Raw genomic sequence first — 21145 nt, forward strand, 5'->3', positions numbered from 1 at the left:
AAGTCTGGCTTTATTGTTTGTATTATAAGGGAGTTTAGCTAGCTAATAGGGGCCAAAGGCAAGATTTCAACTCAGGGTTTAGGTTAAATCTTAATCTACCACTTCCCACCATACCACACACCCCTCAACCCCTAGAGACAGCCTTGATTCTGACCCAACCAGAGGAGACTTAAGTCCAGATTGCAAAGCCCCTGGGCTGTTCTGGAAAAAGGACAGCATTTGGAATCCTTGCTTTATTTCCGTGTTTAATCTTCTAAAAAAAAGTTTATAGTAGTGCTTAATCCAAAGACAGCTGACTTTCATTTACACTTAACCTGTGTTGAACTCATACATTAAATTTTAAATCTCTGCTCTCGAAAATGTATTTTGCTCTTTAAGATCTCCTTGGTAACACTAGTAATTGGTATCTGGCCTACAAAAAGACCCCCAAAAAACAAAACAAAAAAAGCAAACAAAAAGACTTTGGACCCTATTAGAATAATAGAATTTGAATTAGACAGACTACTTCTAGTCTAATTCTAATTCTAATTCTAACTAGAATTAGAATAAAATCCCATTGGAAATCCAACTCAGGAAAGTTCCAGGATGAGAGAGCTGTGTAGCAGCTCAGAGAACAACCTGTCCAGAATGGAGGAAGACTGGAAAACCCCAGAAAAGGGGGATTCTCCAAGGTAAAGGGGGTACTCAATAGAATGCCTGACTGAATCGAGTTTTGGGGGAAAAATTGAGGACATAAGTCAAATAATACAAGGGGGGTGGAAAGCCCATTAGGAACTTCAGGAAAAATACGGGGCGTCTGGGTGGCTCAGTCAGTTAAGTGTCTGACTTCCGCTCAGGTCATGATCGCACCACTTGTGAGTTCGAGCCCCGCATCGGGCTCTGTGCTGACAGCTCGGAGCCCAGAGCCTGGAGCCTGCTTCGGATTCTGTGTCTCCCTCTCTCTCTCTGCCCCTCCCCCATTGGTGCTCTGTCTGTCTCTCAGAAATAAATAAACGTTAAAAAATTTTTTTAGTATATGTGCTGCCGAAGCGAGCACTAAAAAATTTTTTTAAAAATTAAAAAAAAGAAACTTCAGTAAAAATTTTAAAAAGCTGTACAAGAAATACACCGCTTGAATTTGCCCTGAACAATATTTACAGATGTTCAATTACACACAATGTAGGAATCACAAGTATATAACAGAACGTAAGTGTCAACAACTTTGACAGAGCAAAAATTAAAGTACAGAAAATAGGACAGGGAGGGGAAAAGAACTGAAGGGCAAAGTAGAAAGATACCAACATTCTCAAATCATAAAGTCTTTATTGAAGGACGAGGATTAAAGGCATAACTGCGTTATTTAAAGCTAAAAATGGAATCAAGAGAACCAGGAAGGTAAGGTTTAGTTTAAGTGAGTTAAATAGTCATCCATCCTAACATAGAAGTAACAGATAATGTGGGATTTGTTGGATTGACAGAGAAATAGCAGGAACATACATTATTTAGAGATACACACATAATCACCAGAGTTTTTAAAAAAAAAAAAAAGCCATTATAGTTAAAAGTGGTAGCTTTTGGGGCACCTGGGTGGCTCAGTCGGTTGAGCATCCGACTTCAGCTCGGGTCATGATCTCACAGTCTGTGAGTTCGAGCCCCGCATGGGGCTCTGTGCTGACACCTCAGAGCCCGGGGCCTGTTTCGGATTCTGTGTCTCCCTCTCTCTCTGACCCTCTCCCGTTCATGCTCTGTCTCTCTCGGTCTCAAAAATAAATAAACGTTAAAAAAAAATTTTTTTTTTAAAAAGTGGTAGCTTTTGGGAACAGAAAGAAATAGAGGAAGATCACTTTTTATTATAAGCCTATGTGTACTATTTATGTTTAGCCCTAGGCATGCATATATATATATATATATATATATATATATGTATTTTTTTTTCACATATTGGGAGACTGCAGTGGTAACTATACATGTAAAGTATGTAATAGGACAGCAGTGCCATTATGACTGCAATCAGTGTGACCCCCCTGGGAGCCAGAAGAGACCTGTGTGAGGCTTTCTTCTCTGACCCACACATTTGCACAAGGAACACCTGCTCTGGTCTCGCAATGACACGTCACACCCGTCTGACAGGAGTTCACCCACTCTCAACCCTGCGTCCTCACGACCGCACTGAGTGATTTAGATCCAGTCCTCTCTGAAAGTCTTTATCTATGTGTCATTCATGAACTGAGCCTTGAATGCAGCATGTTGTCTCCCAGCTATTCCACAGATGAGTTGAGTGAATTAAATAATAAGGAATCAACTACCTGAACCTGGGCAGTCGGGGAGCATCAGAGGTTGGAAGGTCCAATTACCAGGACACACGCGGACTCTCTGGTGAGGACTGGGAAACACGGGGTGATCTGCTCTGGCACAGCAGAGGGGAGATGGCCCCCAACCTCCAGATCCAGGTGAGTTTGTTACTCACCAGGTGTTCTCTGGGCCCTTAATCTGAACAGACAGATGTGAAGGGTCCACCCTGGCTTCAGGAGGTATGTAGACCTGGATGGAGGCTGGCAGACATCACTGCTCACAAAGAAGGAAATATAACAGGTGTGCATATGTTTATGTGGGTGCAGGCGGGTTGCCAGGGGATGCTCATCCCCAGGAAAGAAAGAAATAGGCTTGTGGAGCTACAAGGAATCTGTGACATTGTAGACATGATCAACGACAATGGTGGCTGGGCACCGGGTCATCTTACAAGGCTAACAGGAAAACCCAACAGAAAAACAATTATACATAAATACAAAAAGAAAGGGCAAACAGTTAACTGAGATGCTACCAGGAATGAACACGCCAAGAGTAATCAACAGTCATGACCAAAGGAAGAGTTAAAGGCACAGGTGGGTTTCACGTTGGGGAGATAGGGAAGTTCCCTCAGATGGTTTATCTTCCTCCGTACAGAGCTCAGAGGATAAACTAAGAAGAGAGTGTGAACTCAAAGCCAAGGAGGCCCCATGTTTGAGGACAACGGAGCATCTGTATTATCATACATTATTTAACTTTTAAAATAATTTTAATCCATTTGGAAACCTAAGGGAAAAAACTAAGATGAAAGAAAGATCATTTGAAAAGTCTGTCTCCCTACCTGGCTACCAACCAATGTTGCATGGTTTTGTCTTGAGTAGTGGTTCTTCAAGTGGGATCCCTGGACCAGCAGCCACAGCATCAGTGGTATCACCTGAGAACTAATTAGAAATGGGAATTTGGGGGTTCCACCCCAGACCTACCTAGTCAGAAACTCTGGGGTAGGGCCCAGCAGTCTGTAGTTCAGCAAGCCCTCCAGGTGATTCTGATGCAGATGCAGGTTTGAAAACCACAGGTTTTGGGCAAAACAAAATCCAATGGCAGTGTTTGGTGCTATCATCATCTCTTCAGCTAAACTGTTTACGATCCACTTAGGCCAGGTGAAAGCCAGAGCCCTTCTAAGAAAAGAAGCATTTTAAAGCAATCTCTAGAGCTAGTTTCCCGAGTTAGGACCAGAGAGAGGTGACCTTGCCCTGACTTCTGGTGGAAGCCAGCAGCAAGGACTTGTCTTGGGAAGAAGTTTCTGAGAGGTGCCCATCTGCCACAGTTATCAATGGGCAGGCAGTGGACTGGGTGGCCCCTTGGCTGAGCAGCTGAGTGCACTGGGAGTGCCATGTGGCTGGCTTTGCATGTCATCTGCTATTATAAGGATGCAAGAGGCACTTCACTTCTGTTCTGGCTCCTGGCATTCTCAACAGAGCTCTCAGATATCCTTTGGCTATTTCTGACTTAAAATAGACCAAAGTGGGCGTGGGGAAGCAATATCTTGCATCCTATATACACTGTGATGATGGGCTCCAGGGTGTATGCTTTGCCAGCTTCTCACTTCCGCTTCTGTTAGGAGGGAGTCAGAGTTCCAGGAAGGTAGAGAACATTTCATGCCTGCCTCCATTTCCCTTTACAGAGCCCCTGACAGACACAGCAATCAGACAAAGCCTCAGAATCCTTAACATTCGCCTCACAAAGCTACTACCGATCAATCTGTATTGACGGGCAAGAAGAAATTTATCATACCAGTTCAGGACACCGGAGTATTTTATCATCACAAAGCCCCAAACACAAGTCCCAAAGGATGGCACAGTTGCCCTAGGGTCTCTCGGTAGGAACAGGTGACCGTCATTAATGACTTAATTTTCTGCACATTTTCCTTTTTAGGGTAATGAATTTCATACATTGATTACCATTTATTGCCAGCAACATGAAACAGAACTCATTTTCATTTCTCCTAAACAGTCTTGCTAGAATTTATGTCCAGAGGTTGGTGGGCTGATCTGCATGCAGGCTTAACCATCCCTCTTTAAGGGAAATTAAAGAGGTGCCTGGGTGGCTCAGTTGGTTAAGCGGCTGACATCGGCTCAGGCCAAGGTCTCATGGTTCGTGAGTTCGAGCCCCACATTGAGCTCTGTACTGACAGTGCTTGGGATTCTCTCTCTCTCTCTCTCTCTCTCTCTCTCTCTCTCTCTCTCTCCCTCCCTCCCTCTCTCTCTCTGTCCCTCCCCTACTTGTCACTCTCTCTCTCAAAATAAATAAACTTTAAAAAAAAAAAACACCTTAAAATATAAGGGAAATAAACTTGAAAAGTTCCAAAAGCCAATTCAGAATGGGTCTAAGTCCCATCTGAACATAAACAGAGTGATCTAAGTGTTCAGTTCTGTTCCCTTCCTTCAAAGTGCTTATATACAATTTGGAAAGCAAAATGAAAAATACAAATCAAGGTAAGTAAGTGCCAAGTTGCTGATGGAAAAGAAAACAACACCAGAGGTTCCCATAAGGAACTCAGAGAGTTGGAGGTTCCCAGAAAGTTGGAGAAGGCTTTCTGGAGGCCATAGTTGGATCTGGGCAGGCAGAGAGCAGAAGGGCAGACATTCCAGGCGGAGGGACAACCATCGCAGAGAGGAAAATGGGACAGAGCCTATGGCTCACCCCCAGGGAGCAGACAGGCCAGCCTGCCAGAGAGAGGCCTTGGGGCCAGAGAGCAGTGAACAAGGCTCCGGGGACAGAGCAGGTGGAACAGGTGAGAAGACAGTCCTAATGAGTGGTTGAATGAGAATGGTGTTTAAGACAGATTAGTCCCGGGGACACCTGGGTGGCTCAGTGGGTTGTGCGTCCAACTTCAGCTCAGGTCATGATCTCACAGTTTGTGAGTTTGAGCCCCGAATCAGGCATCAGGCTTGCTGCTGTCACCACAGAGCCCACTTCAGATCCTCTGTCTCCTCTCTCTGCCCCCCCCCCCCCACAGGCACTCTCTCTCAAAAATAAACATTAAAAAAAAAAAAAGATTATGGGTGGGGGAGGATGGGCTAAATGGGCAAGGGGCATTAAGGAGGACACTTGCTGGGGTGAGCACTGGGTGTTACATGTAGGGGATGAATCACTGAATTCTACTCCTGAAATCATTATTGCACTATATGCTAACTAACTTGGATGTAAATTAAAAAAAAAAAAAAAAAAAAAGATTAGTGCCACTGAACTGAAACTGAAACTTGGGGAGGTACAAGGGAAGATCTATGGGTCTATGTCCTTTCTTAGTTCTCTTCTGTGAACAAGGACACTGAGTGGTCTATTGCCTCTCCCAGTCTGCCATCTGCAAGATAAGGAATTCAGACCAGCCTCCCTCGCTTCCTCCGACTGCTTCTCCCCCCCACTCCCACCTCATCAATCCTAACAAACCCTGTCTTGCCACTGCATCCAGCACCATTAAATACCCTGAAACTCTTCTAGGTTACCTGAGGGCTGGGAAATCATGGAGGGGATCTAATATGACACATTCGTAATTAGTTAATTACAGAGGCAGTTGGGTATAATGGTGAAGGGCTTGGGCTTGGAGTCATCCCGCCCGGATCTGAATCCAGATTTTTCACTTACCAATCTATGATTTTACGAAAGTTACCTAACCTCCCTATGCCTCAGTTTCTGCATCTATAAAATGGGGCTAATGACAACACTTACCCCATAGGGTTGTTATGGAGACTAAACTGACACACGTAAAAAATAAACAATGTCTGGGATGCCTGGGTGGCTCAGTCAGTTGAACGTCGGACTCTTGATTTCAGCTCAAGTCATGATCTCACTGTTTGTGAGATCGAGCCCCTTGTTGGGCTCTGTGCTGACAGCACGGAACCTGCTTAGGATTCTCTCTCTTTGCCCCACCTCTGCTCACGCACACGCGCGCGCACACTCTCTCTCTCAAAATAAATAAACTTAAAAAAAAAAAGCAATGTCTTACAAGTAGTAAGTGTTCATTAAAGATAGCCATTAACAGTAGTACTATTATCCCATGTGTTAACTATACTAGGTCCGGGCACCTGGGTGTGGCTCAGTCGGTAAAGTGTATGATGTCAGCTCAGGTCATGATCTCCCGGTTTGTGAGTTCAAGCCCCACATCCGGCTGTCTGCTCTCAGCGCAGAGCCTGCTTCGGCTCCTCTGCCATCCCCGCTCTCTCTTTCAAAAATAAATAAACATTCAAAAAAATTTACTAGCTCCAAGATTATTTTCACGGGTTATTTCAAGCCAACCCATTCACAGAATTTTCTTACAAAGTCTAAACGTCCCTCAACTGCATCTGAATCCATGCAACCACCTGATGTTCACATAAAACTTTGGAGCTGGAGAGAACTTAGGAATTATCCAGCCCAAATAACTCTTTTAAATTTTTTTAATGTTTATTTTTTAGAGGGGGAGGGAGAGGCAGAGAGAGAGGGAGACACAGAATCCAAAGCAGGCTCTGTCAGCCAAGAGCCTGATGTGGGGCTCGAACTCACGAACCGTGAGATCATGAGCTGAGCCAAAATCGAGAGTCAGATGCTTAACCAACGGAGACACCCAGGTGCCCTGAAATAACTCTTTTAAAGATAAGTAAACAGACTCAGAAAGGCTATTTGTCAGTACTCAGTAAAAATTTTCTTTCAACTGATCTGAATTGTCCAAATCACAAAGGAAATCGGAGATGGGCATTCAAGCCCCCCTCTGTAACCTGCTCCTTTTCAATCTTCATGACCATGTGGAATAGTCCATTCCCACCAACTTTAATATCTGCAGCCTGCATCTGCCAAAAGGACTAAAAATTCACCCGTTTCCAAATCCTCGAAAGTTCCAAAATGGAAGATAATTTAGCGTCTCATTCCTGGAGCCACTGGGACCAAGGCACAGTGGAACCAATCACATAGAAGGTACTTCGGTCTTTCGGAGAAAATGTTCTACTTCAGGATGCAGTCACCATTGCCAGAAGCCAACATCTGCATCTAAAACACGGAACCATTTGAACTGGTGAGCGTGCATTGTAAAGACCGAGGCAAGGCCTTTGGGAGAAGAGCTTGGCCAAGGGAGAAAATCTGATTAATAAGAAGATAAGCAGCCAAGAAATAAATTAAAAGACTGCTCACAGAGAGAGCACAGGGGGAAGGAGGGGGAGGTGAGGCTTGGTACACACATCGTGAGAGGGACGGAGAGCTTTAAGGATAAGGAAGGGGGGAGGGTAAGAACTGATTTTCTAATATTAGACTCACCACATGCTCAATTCCCAAATCCCAGCCAAAATGAGGGCCCTGTCCTGCGGTGAGTCCCAGGCAGCATTCTGCTTCGGGACACTTTTCTCGCATCAGGACTATGCATGAATGCCAAAGCAAATCCCATCCATCTCAACTCCTCGCTGCAACACAAAATTACTCACAGGGCTTATCTTGAAATGTCCTTTCATCTTGGCCTCCCACTAACTTAAAACAATGCGTTTAAAAAATATTCAAGACCCCCACAGTAAATCCATATCCCCATTATTCACAAAGCACTTATTAGAAAGCTGTTTATCCTGAACAATACGTGGTCAGTTTGAGAAATATGCCTTCCGTTAAGCTGCTTTTGATAAAATATATAAATCAAAGCCTTCATGAATACCAGAACACTATCAATTTGGACCAAATTCCTGGATTCTAATGCAAGCAGCTAAAGTCCTCAAGCCTTGAGCACAAACATCTCTTGCCCTTTATTAATTGAAAAATAAGCAGATGAGGAAAGACACGGGTGCATGGCTCGCTATGCAACTTAACAAATGACGTGATGTTCTCAAACTTTGATTTAGTTTTAAGTAGGCATTTTCTTTTCAACTTTATGATAAAAGTGATAAATGCTGACTATGGGAAATTTAGGAAGTACAGAAAAGAAAACCAAGGGGTCGCTTCTGAAAACGTTCTTAAATTGATGACTGATGGTTGATAAGATCCCAAGCCTGGCCATATTCCAACCCAAGTAAGAACATTCTCCTAACCTATTTCCAAGCAGACTTTCTAGTTGGACAGAGCATTTATTTGCTGCCACTCACCATTGCATCATTTTGCTGTGCTCTTCAAAACAGCTGCGGGACGCCACCCCAATTCCTAGGTTTCTGGGGGTTCTCTGGCAAGGAGTCACCACCTCTCTTATGTCATGTGGTCTACATGACAGCCAAAAATCCCCTGGGCTTAACAACACTGGGATGCGGGGGTTGGGGGGGGAGTGTTACACTGGATGGCTGTGCGGACAGGGCAGGGACAAACCAGGGGCTATTTTGCGGCTGGCCAACCAGGCAATGAAGTTTGGGAAAGGGTAACTCTCCAAAACCGAGAGCTATGAAATCGGGTCAGGGTGCAGCCAGAGGAAAGCTCAGAAGGCCCTCAAATCTTCTGGCCAGGGCAGAATCTGGAGGCACCTAGAAAATGAGAGGTTGATAACAGAGAAGACCTGGTAAAGCCTTGTAAAAATGAGAAGACACCAGCTTTGGAACTTGTTGAGGGCTACAGTCAACAAGCATTCTGGTCAATGAGCTATGTGCTTGTTCACTCAATGCCTATATATTGAGCGCCTACTGTGTATAAGACCCAGACTCATACAGAACAGGACCGTGAGTAACAGAAGGAGCTTACTCTGATAGAGCTCCAGGAAAAAATGCTATTAATGTGGGTACTGACTGTTGGGAGTCCTTCAGAGAACAAAGCCACCTTTCATACCAGGCTGCCCGCATGAGAGTCTGCTTACCATCCTTCCAACATAGCCCACATAAGACCCGCAGCCTGGATGCTGTGAGGCTACACCATCTCTGTCCCCCTCCTGCTTACATCCTTTGTCCCCCAAAGGATGGTGGGGTCGCTCCGTATCAGTAGTGTGCCATTCATTCAACCTACGGAGTAAAGCCACGCCATCAGGCCTCAACCCAGTGTAAACACTATTCACAAGAACACCTGACTACAGCTATTTTTCTCATTAGATGACAAAGGCTTCAGTTTTACCTTTTTCTCCCCTTAGAGTAGAAGAGCTGCCCTTTGAGCACCACCGCTGTGCATGTCGTGGTGAGTGGCTGCCTGGCAGGTGCAGCCCTTACACACTGCTTGTGCAAGCCCGGGCTCAGCACTCACCCCAGCTAAAGCCCTTCTGTGAATGGACGTGCTACGTGGCTCAGCCACTGAGGCTTTCCTTCTACACCTTCCCGTCCCCAAACGTGATCTAAGGACTGGATGCTGCTGTGAAAACTGGAGCCAGGTGAACACCACTAAGCTAGAGAGAAGCAGGGAGAGAACAGCAAGGTGTGCCGGCTGGCCTCCTTTCTGTGATGCCAAACCCTGACCACACAAACAGTGAGGAAAGAAGGCTATTAGGACACCCAGGCTTAGCAGGCATGTGGAATATCAGTCAGGCGTCCCCGGTCAGCTGAACCTGTTTTCAGGATATATGGCCTTACAAGACAATTTTGCCCAAGTTGCAAATACATATGAAATACTTCACGAAGGCACTACAGTTTACATTCATACACATCAACTCACCTTTGCTGAAAAAGTTAAACTGATATAAAACTAGGAGTGTCCCAGAAAATGCAGGACATGTGTTCACCATCACAATACCTACTGATACAAAAGAGACAGAAAATAATCCTTTCCCTGTAGTAAGTGTAAGCTAATCTTCAGGGCTCTTATGAGAACAAAGAGCCGATAAGTACACATAAGCACCTAGATCGACAACGTTAGGTACAAAGGGAGTGCTATGCAAGTCTGTTCAACAAGGAAAAGGGAATAACATTTTAAAATGCTATAGTTTGGAACAACATATTTAACAAAAATTTGCTGTGAACCCAGAGACTCAAAGTTTATGAGGAAACTGTCCACAGTCTCCAGGGGCTCCAAGCCCAAGGAGGAGAAGGAGCCTAGGGCTCCAGCTATGGGGGGCTGTCTGGATAGAAGGTCTACAGCGTGGGACCAGACACCTTCAGGGTGGGAGCCTGGCCAAGCATCCTGGATGGGCTGCCTTTCCCTGAATAACCCTTGCTAGCCTAGGGGGGGAGGCGGGGGGGGGGGGGGGGGGAGGCATTTAATTAGAGCTCTCTAGGCCTTGGCTGGGTAAACACTTCAATGAAAGAAAGCTTGAGATCAACCAAGATAGAGATGTAACTTGAAAAGCTGACTCTTAAATACATACATAAAATGAAATCTGGAATATCTGAACACTGATTGGATATTTGATGTCATGAGGTAATCATCCATTTTGCGGGTACGATAAGTTGTTTTTCAGATCCTAACCTTTTCTAGATCATATTCAAATACTTACGGCTAAAATGATACGATGCCTGAGATTTGCTTCCAAACCACAGAGGGGGTAGTAGGCTGGCAAAGGGGAGAGAAGAAACAAAGACTGGCTATGAACTGATTATTGCTGCAGCTGGATGATGGGTGTGTGGGGGTTCACGGTATTGTTTTGCCGACTGCTATACACATTTGACACGGTCATAAGAACAAAATTTTTGTTATGCTTTTTTTTTTAAAGGAAAAAAAGGAGGGGGGCGATGGCATGGTTAAAAGAAGAATCCAGGCATTCCAGAGAAGGAAATGGCCAGAGGAGAGAGCCTGCCTTGAAGAATTTGGGAAACAAGTAAACCACCAGGCGATGATCATTCACACAATGAATCCTGAAGTCGCAGTTTAAGCGGGGAACTTGGGGGCGGAGCGGGGTGAAAAGGAAAGAAAAACTGAAATATTCACCATAATCAAGAAGAACATATGTTCGTCCGGGATTATTGCCAGTGAAACCTCATTTCCTTCCGAACACGTACACAAAGTTACTGGGGTCTCTCCCTACCTACTCCCCCCCCCCCACCCCAACACACTCACACCAGACAATTTCACTCTCCTCTGCACAGATTCCGGGGAGGTATCCTGGAGACAGACATCAAAGGAATTAGAGCTGGCAGCCCAGAACAGGTCATGCTGTCAGAGGGAGGCTAGGAACCACATGAAAAGCAGGGAATTCACAGGGCGTTTATTATTATTATTATTATTTTTTAAAGAGCTCAGAAATGTCTCTCGTTTTAGTTTTAGTTTAAGGACAGCTACCTCTGGGGAAAAGGCTTTGAAGTCATCTCGCCCAGAGCAGCAAGCAGCAGAGGGAGGAAAATGCTGCGCCCAGCGGAAAAAAACAGAGGGATCCACGTCGGCTTACAGGTTTGGCCTCTCTTCACTAAATGATAACCCAGAAGATTTATGCTTGATATAAGGACATGAAGGAAAAGGAAAAGGAAAAGCCGCCAGATATAAATAGGGTAGCCAGGACCGGATCTGAAAAGGCTACAAGGCTACAATTGCAACTGCCTTCCTGAGCAGCCGCAGTTTATAGAGATTAAGTTAAAGAGACCCTGGTAGGACCCCACTGACGACCTCTTATTTGGAGGCTCAAGTGCTGGAAGACAAGAGTGGCCTGACAGGCAGACGAAGCATGCCACTCGGACTGTGTGCTGCTCGAGACAGCGCTACCTGAGATGCCTGGGATGGGAGGTCCCAGGGCAGAGGTGTGGTATCTACAGCAGAGATGTGACAAACAGGCGGGGCCGCCAGTCACGGCTGACAGCCAGCAGGAAGGAAACAAGAAAAAAGTCCGAGCATAAAGTTGACCCCAACTCAGCAGCACCAGCCAACACAGAAGAAAGAGAACAGAGACGGTCCCTGCTAGAACTGCCCATGTGTCCAGCATCTTCCCGGCTCCTGTGGGGATATTAAGGAGCTGAAGTAGCACATAACTTCGCATCGACAATCCCAAGATCTGAAAGGAGACTCTATTGGCATCAAGGCAGAGGGGACAGAGGGCCACCAAGTGGAAATTACAAGCCCCACCTGTGCACAAACACGGGACCTGACAAAACTTTATTCAAGGGCAAATGAGCCATACAAACCATGAAGCTCCAGAAATATTCCACAACACCAAAAGCAAGATGTTGCATTTAAGATACAAAGAACAGACCACCGAAAACAGGAAAAATACGGAAAATGCATGCATGCTTGTTTTTAGGCCAAAGTGTTAGAAAGAAAGAAAGAAAGAAAGAAAGAAAGAAAGAAAGAAAGAAAGAAAGAAAGAAACAAACAAACAAACTGAATAAAATGAAGAAACGTAAAAAAAAAAAACAAACTAAAAATGCAATTGCATTTTTACAAGATCCATTTAAAGGCCATAAAAAACAACAGTGCCAATACTATAGAATTGAAAGGAACAATAAAAAGAGAACAGAGAAAGTCAAAAGAAATTAAAATGATGAAATGAGGACAGAACAAATGAAAGGGGGAGAATACATAAAGATACAATGAAACCTCTGACCCAGTAGTCCTTCTAATTGTTTTAATGTTTATTTTTACTTTTAGGAGAAAGAAAGAGGGAGAGCAGGGGAGGGGCAGAGCGAGAGGGAGACAGAGGATCTGAAGCAGGCTCTGTGCTGACCAGCAGAGCCCAATGTGGGGCTCAAACTCAAAAACCGCAAGATCATGACCTGAGCTGAAGTGTGTTGTTCAACTGACTGAGCCACCTAGGAGCCCGAAGCATGCCATTTTTACATAGTGAAATACCATGTAGCTCTCAGAGATCATCTTTTAGAAGAATACAGTCTTACGTGGAAATAGGAGTACACAAGAAAGAGGCCTACAGGTGGTTTTCTCCCCTGTACCCTTTTTTAATATTTTCCAATTTTCTACAATGATCCTGTATTACTTTTGAAAGAGAAAAATATCCCGATAGGTGTTTTTGGTAAAATGAAGAACAAAAGAGCCCCAGGCAACCTTAAAATACGACAGTAGGGCTGCCAAAAATTGATTCTGCTGAGGTCAAAGGCAAGTCCCCTTCATGAAGCTATTGCTCAGACAAGTCTCCTCACTATTCAGGATTGGCACCTTACAGTTTGCCTTATTTTACAACAACCCAGCAGGCTTTCCAGAACCCTTAAGAATAGGATGCCACTGCACAGCCATCAATTCACAGCATGGGTTTGCCTCCTCGGGTTTTCTATAGGGTAGACAGGCTGGAGACTCTCCCCTCCCTTTTCTGTGCCAACATACTTCACTACTTTTAAATAACCTGTCACTTTCTAAAGGTAAATATTAGGGGTAGCTCCTTCTCAGGCATCATAATTCTCTCTCAACTAAAATGTTTGTGAATTTTCAATCTCTCCACTGAGGTCCGTGTCCTCCATGAAGCTACCCTGTGGACAGCTGACTCCTGGCTCTATTTTAAATATCCCAGTTTATGGACCTCTAGAGAAAAGTCACAGGCAGGGACATGGAGGCTCCAAGGAGATCTACTGACCAGAGAGGGTTCTGCGATCACAATGCAAAACCAGAAAGGATTCCCTGACAAGGTCCTGAACACACACCCTTAGGCGTGTCTGCTCTCTACAACTTACACACTTCTTCTAAGTTACTTCTTCCAGCCTTCAGACATTGAAAATAAGTAACATCTTGGCATTACATCACATATCTTTCTTCAAAAGAACATCACTAAACAGCGAAAATTGTAAGTTATTATGTCTATTCTACTACAATAAAAAAAATGTAACTTTTTAAAAAAGTTTTTTTTAATGTTTATTTATTTTTGAGAGAGAGTGAGCGAGTCAGGGAGGGGCAGAGAGAGGGAGACAGAAGGGCAGAAGAGGGCTCCACGCTGGCAGCAGAAAGCCTGACATGGGGCTCGAACTCACTAACCATGAGATCATGAACTGAGCTGAAGTCAGATGCTTAACCAACTGAGCCACTCAGATCCCCCTAAAGATTTTATATTTAAGTAATCTCTTCACCCAATGTGGGGCTCGGATTTACAACCCCAAGATCAAGAGTCACACGCTCTACTGACTGAGCCAACCAGGCACCCCAAAAATATAACTTAAAAAAAAAGTCACTCAACTCTTCCGCTTAAAAAATAAATATCACCTGCTATATAACTTGCTCAAACTTTAAGGAGAGTTTGGAATGTAGATGACTCATGTTCCAATCTTGTCTGTATTAGCCCCAAACTCCAAGAAGATTAAATATACTTCTGACTTTATTATTTTTTCTAATGTTTATTTTGAGAGAGAACGCAAGCAGGGAAAGGGCAGAGAAGGAGGGAGCCAGAGAATCCCAAGCAGGCTCCGCACTGTCAGAGCAGAGTCTGATGCGGGTCTCGAACTCACGAACCGCGAGATCATGACTTAAGCCGAAGTCGGATGCGTAACCCACTGAGCCACCCAGGCGCCCCTTTCCTTCTGACTTTAAGGCTGAAAGTTTATACAGACCCTTCCCCGGATGAGGACTGCCTCCAAAAGTAGTAATCTTCCCGTCAGCTAGAGGCCCTGCCTTGTGCTCATGTCAACATGGTGGCTCCTCTCATCTGTTCACTCTACTTCAGCCAGTGGTTCCGCTTTGAGCCCTTTCAGTTGAATGGATGGCAAAGGCCCGAAAGTATGATAGGTTATTGTTGTTTATTTGTTTCAAATAACTAAAAGTGACCAGATCCAGGGCGCCTGGCTGGTTCAGACAGTAGAGCATGTGAATCTTGATTTTGGGGTCGTGAGTTCAAGCCCCACACTGGGCGTAGAGTTACAATTAATCAATCAATAAAATAAGATAAAATAAAAGTCATCAGATCCTCTTCCTTTCATCTCTGGCAAATTATCTGGTGCTGGAAAAGTCCCTCTGCAAGCAAGCCAGTCAACAGGGTGCAGGTGGGGAGAGAGGGAGGAAGGGAAGGAAGCCCTTTTCCCTCATTCTCACCTCAAAACCACCAAGCTTTGTTCAGGGATTCCCAGCAAGTCCATATTCTTCACTCTTAGAAACTGAATAGAAAAATGCCGCAATGCTTGGGCAGAGGTCAACATTTTTAAAATTGCGTCCAGCAGGGTCGGTATTTTCTTTCAGGCAAGGGCCACACTCGGGGAAACTTTAAAACCAATAATAACAAACCACCTGCCAACTGTGAAATACATGGAGAAGAGAAAATTGGGTGCAAAATGGAAATGGATTTTTCTAAAATGGAGTCAGATGCCCAAAGGGCTCACCAGAGAACTCTAGGAATGGTGGCCTCAGTAATCAACAACATACCAATGATTTGCAACAGCGAGCATTTCTCTTTAAAGCATTTGTGGAAGCACCAAAAGGGGCTGAAAACTGTTTTCTCAAGCCTTCAGTCCTGTTCCCGAGACAAGCCATGCCCTCTGTCACCACCCTGGCCCGCGCCCTCTCATTAGCCTCTCAGGCTGCCCTTCCCCGCTCTAGTTCTCCAACAAAATCGTACCAGAATAATTTTCCTTAAATACCACAATCATCATCTCACGCCTCTGCTCAAACTCCTTTAATGGCTGCTTAAATCATCATACATTTGGTGTAAACTTTCTAGCCTGCTTCGCCAGCCCCACCCTCAGCACAGACTTCTATTCCTCTCCTCCCAGAACGGGCCTCCATCCTAGGCCCCCTCAGGACCTGGGTTTGAGTCCCTGGTCTGACTTTCACAGCTGCATGGACCAGAACGCTTTTTGTGACAGAAGGAGGCTGGATTTTGGACAGGCCTGAGCCTGAATCCCATCACTGTCACTTGATAATTTGCATGGCTTGGGCAAATCACTTTGCTTCTCTGAGCCTCAATTTCCTCACTTGAAAAAAAGTGGATTAACACCACTTAATCACAGGGTTGTTTCATGGGTAACATGGAAAAGAGCTTGTAAAGCACTGGCACGGTGCTCAGTCCCCAGCTGGCACATTTTCCCCTTGTGCAGGTAAATGTGAGTGCCCTCCTCTCGCAGCCCTCTCGCAGGGCTCCTCTCGCAGTAGTCAGGAATTCACACTGCTGAAGGCAGACAGTCAAGTGCTATGCAGGGAGTATGTGTTGTGACCATTTTTGAGCTCACCCTGGGAACTCTGCCTGAAATGTTTCTTCTCCCCTCCCCTTCCAGGCCACAGCAAACCCCAGCTTCCCTGACCACTCCAAGGGGTCCCAGGCTTGCCTTCCGACTCACACGGCTGAATGCCATCTTCTCTGTTTTTCATCGCTTCTCTGACAGGGGTAGGGCTTTTCCTCTGCTAGAAGACCATAAACTCCCTGGACACCGCGTGCTTCGTGCTCCTGAATGCCCCCCAGGAACTCCCTGTGCAAAACTCCACACCCACTGATGCTCCACAGGCTGCCAGGTACAGACAGAGCACAGAGAGCACAGTGTTCGGAGCTGCTGTACCCCTGGCGGCCCGTAAGGCCAAAATCGCCAGGAGGCCACCCAAGGACAAAACCAGGCCCTTAGATGTCTCGCTTGACACACACATTTTAAGTTTTAACTAGCTAACACCACTTAGAAAGCGGAAGAGTCCACGTTTTGTAAACATTTTGGAAGATTCGACCACCCAGGTCTGCATTCCCACGTGGCTACTCCTCTGAGATGAAGGGTGCTCTCCCCAGTTCGCCCCAGGCCCACCACTTCCTATCACCTCTGCACCGCACAGAACGCAGGCAAAACAGAATTGCTTTTTACTCCTAAATCTCTATTAAAGTTTAGGAAATAGAAGTTCCACGAGAAAGGACGTAGGATTCTAGAAAAATGGGCAAGGAGTATGTTTCTCTGTGGAAGAGAAGATTATTCCTCTGTGTTTCGTAAACACACAAAGAAGGTCCATGTGGAAATCGTCCACGTGGTTCATGCCATTAGGTGACAGGAGGTGTTTGTGCATGCTGCCCAACAGCAATCCTAAGTGGGTTTTAGAGGAACCCTGGGGGATAGAAGTTAAACAGTGAAAAGTCAGTGGGTACTAAGGGTATGGGTGTCCTCCCCTGATATAACGGATAGAGGGGTCCAGTAGGGCAGACCATAGGGTCACAGTGCACACACCCGTCCCAACACCTCTGCCCACCCTCAGGTATGAGGGGCAGCCAGCCGTCTCCTATTTGCTCCCATGGCTTATCTCTTTTTTTTTTTTTTCTCTCTCTCTCTCTCTAGGCTCTTGTCAATTCTACCCTTTCACAGAAATGCTAATCTTCCAGAGATGATCAGCCAATCAGGAGCCACTTTGGGCTGGGTCAGCAAACCACAGGCTGGAAATGTCCCTGGGGTCCTGGGACCTTGGCTGTTTTCACCCTTTTGGCTGCTCAAAGGGCTCTTTCTTTGCTGCCATAGACATTCTTTCCTGGGGTAGTGAGAGACTGTGTGTGTGTGTGTGTGTGTGTGTGTGTGTGTGTGTGTGTGTGTGTGTTAGGGGAGTTGGGTTAACTAAAAGAAGACGAGGGGTTGATGGATTCTATGTGCTTGAAAATTCAGAAGCCCATCTTCTGAGAACTGGAGGTTTCAACCACTCTCTTGAATCCTCCCTTTTCTAAGAGTCTGTGTTTGGTGTGCCTGCCTTATCTCCAGTAATATCCGAGCTGAGAAATTCCTGCTAAAGACCAAGGCCATATCTGCTTCCCAAATGTGCCTTAAAAATGTAACTAACTGGGTGGCTCAGTTGGTTAAGCGTCCGACTTTTGATTTCGGCTCAGGTCATGATCTCAGGGTTTGTGGGTGCAAGCCTGACATCAGGTTCTGTGCTGACAGTCCAGCATCTGCTTGGGATTCTCTCTCTCTCTGCCCACCCCCCCACCCCGCCTCCACTTGCTCATGCTCACTCCTGCTCTCTCTCTCAAAATAAATAAACTTCAAAAAATATTAAAAGAAAATGAGGTGATTCTGCCACTTACTAGCCCTGTGGGCTCATCTTTTAATCTCTCTGCTTCAGTTTCCTTATCTGTGAAATGGGGGTAACAGTACCTACCTCATAGGTTCTTGTGAAAGTAACATGAGGCAGCACATGTAAGTACTTCCCATCATGGTGCCTGGCACATGCAAGACATCTCCTTAAGTGACAGCCTTCCTCAGTTACTAGGCAGCTCAGCACAGCCCCAGGGGCAGGTTCTGGAGTCAGAGGGCCAAGCTCAAATACTGACCCAACAGTATCTCACTTACCAGCATGACTGGCAGAACTACTCAGTCCAATAGTGCCTCCCTCAACGGCCATGTTGAGACAGGGAAAAGGAAGGGACCCCATGAAAGAAAAAGCTGGTTTTCTCCTTTGCGTCTTGTCCTGCTTCTATTCTTGCTAGGACTTGCACCCTTACCTGACACATGCCTTAATGGATGTCCACCTTGTGAAGGTCAAGGAGTTAATGATTTCTTTGGAGGCTCCCAGCACAACAGATAACATCTAAGGAGCGTCTGGTGAGGTCCCCATGAACGTTTTCCAAGACCACAGACTCCAAACACCTTGAAGCAAGACCCCTGGCTCCAGGGCATAAATGACTTCTGGAGGACACTGAGCACAGTTTCTGGATGCCTGAGAGGACACGTACACCACACCACTGTCCTCGATACAAACTCCAGACCCCAACCAAAGACAAGACTCATGCTCCTTTTCCTTTCCAAGTCTTCCAGATGCTCTGGCTGTATCTGCTCTCCCTAGATCTTCAACAAACCCTGCTCTTACTTCCTCTCGGCTAATGTTTGATTTCCATCTTGTGCGAAGCCAAGGACCCTCTTGGCTGGTCCTGTGGGACACCCTCTGGGTCCTCAGACCCAGCCTGCCCACATCGATGTGAGAACTTAAATAAACACGTACAAAGCACTTGTCCGGGGCCTGGCAAAGTGCACACCCAATAAATGAAAGCTGTAACTCTGACTCTTATTATGATTATTTATTCTCAGCATCCCTTCATTCATGTGTCTCATTCTACATCACAAAGCACTAGATACTGGAGTACAGTGGCGACCTAAAAGCATATTAACACTAATAATCATCAGGGCCTGCCTGAGATGGACCAGAGCTGCAGGACTAATGGGTCTCATACAGGAAGGAAGGATACATCTCACAGCTACTGTGGACTCTGTATGAATGACTGACTACAAGATTGTATCCACTCACTTTCTTGGACATTATAGGCAGGCAGAACAGGGTTTCCCTGTATTTAACTAATTTCATATAATGTATGTCCTATGTACCAGGCACTGTGATATATGCTGGGAACAAAACAGTGACAAGCACTGGGAATATGGCTTTTGTTTTTTTGTTTTGAGAGAGAGCAAGCAGGGGTGGGGTGAGGGAGGGGAGAGGGGGGGAGGGGGGAGACAGGGGGAGGGGGGAGAGAGAGAGGCAGAGAGAAAGGGGCAGAGAGAGAGAGAGAGGGAGAGAGAATGAATATCTCAAGCTGGCTCCATGCTCAACGCAGAGCCTGACACAGGGCGCCATCCCACTACCCTGGGATCATGACCTGTGCTGAAACCAAGAGTCAGACACTCAACTGACTGAGCCACCCAGGTGCCCTGGGTATATGTATTTTCAAAGAGCTCCCCAGTTGACTCTGAGCATCAGCCAGGGTTGAAAAATCACAACTTGAGGTTTCACTTGGGATAAGCTCTTGAGGCAAACCTAACAGAACTAGGTCCCATCACCATTCCCTGCCTCTCCCCACTGCGCTCTGAGGTGGAGAAGTATATTCCCCATAAGACAATGGGATCCACACTTAAGAACAGGAGGAACAGAGACTAAGTCTCCGCTCCACTGGCCTCCTTTGCTAGCACTATCTGCTTCCTCAATCTGGAAAAGGGCAGCAAAGGGAGGGCCCTCCCACCACCACTTCTCCCACCCGACCCCCACCTCCACCCCAGGGGGCTGGGGGGACTCAGCCTGAGCTCCAGCCTGGGAGCAGCAGCTGAGGGGTAGTGATGCAGGCAGACATTACCCATCCTTAGGCCCCAGCGTGCAGGCCCAACACCTTGTGATAACAGCCATTTGGCCAGCAGCTTCTGAGAGGATAATGCTGAAACCAAACAGCTCAACAGCCAGAAGTAATTTGCCCCAAGTATTGGTCCTGCTTGGAGGCAAAACAATTAGTAGGTTGATGACAGCCTGATGCTTGAGAAATCATTTTTTAAAAAAGAAGGGAAAGAAGGGTTGTTTAAAAGAAGCCCTTTAACTCAGAAGGCAGTCCCATCCACCTTACGAATTCAATGCCCTCTGACTACACATCCATCTGTCACAGCAGGGAATCTTTTAACTAGCAAAAGAGCAAGAGAAGGAATTCAGATCAACATCACGGGCTCCAGCAATAAAGCTGGTGCCAATTCACCCCTTTCCCTCGAGGCAGGAAAGAATCAAGGAAGAATTTCAAAATCTTTTTACACAATTAAAGAAAGGGATCCGGTGGGGGAAGGGAGCAAGGATGGAGATCAAGAAGCTTAACGTTTGCTATTCTAAGCTCAAAAATAAATCACGGTAAGAAAGGACTAGAAGGTGTGATTTTTTAAAGATCTAATCTAAGGCAGGTACAGTACTGAGGGTTTGGGGAGAGGGTGGGCTGAGCAAACTGTCCGGCCAGTACCAATCTTCTCACCCCTCTTCCAGGCCCCCAAAACAAAACCAGAGTTTGTCACATGCTTCTAGAATTTTACAGTCTTGAATTACAGCTTTCAAATAATTCAGATTCCACTCTTAACAAAGTTCAGAAATGTGAGGCAGATTACAAAAAAAAAAAAATCCAGCAAAACGTATCCAAAGAATTGTATGCAACCAAAACAGTAGCAGAGAAAAGGAGGAGACGATATGGTAACTTTGGCCCAAGAGGACCAGCAAATTACACACCAAACCAGTAAAGAGGGCTCCACAAGAAATACACACTCAGGATTTCCCAAAATGACTTTAGCATCCACTGTTGTCAATGATCGCTTTCTAGAAGTCTCTTACATGGTCCAACCATTGACCTTTTATAAAGCAAAAGCGAAGTAAAATGGGTAGAACCCTGGTGCTGTGCACTATAAAAAGCATTTCCTTGGCAGAACCAATTAAG

General features: G+C 45.6%; 1 protein-coding gene across 2 annotated transcripts in view; it reads right to left on the bottom strand.

Moving 5' to 3' along the window:
- The window catches only part of NXN (nucleoredoxin), a 159309-nt gene that overhangs the window by 112833 nt on the left and 25331 nt on the right, over nucleotides 1–21145 (bottom strand). The window contains exon 2 of one of the 2 annotated variants that reach the window (XM_042967611.1): nucleotides 3107–3206. The exons of the other annotated variant lie outside the window; for it this stretch is intronic. Coding sequence (XP_042823545.1) covers nucleotides 3107–3206 — 100 coding nt within the window. The remainder of the gene's footprint in view (nucleotides 1–3106; nucleotides 3207–21145) is intronic. 2 annotated transcript variants of the gene reach the window in all.

This window comes from Panthera tigris, chromosome E1 (assembly GCF_018350195.1).
Source record: "Panthera tigris isolate Pti1 chromosome E1, P.tigris_Pti1_mat1.1, whole genome shotgun sequence".
NCBI lineage: Eukaryota > Metazoa > Chordata > Mammalia > Carnivora > Felidae > Panthera > Panthera tigris.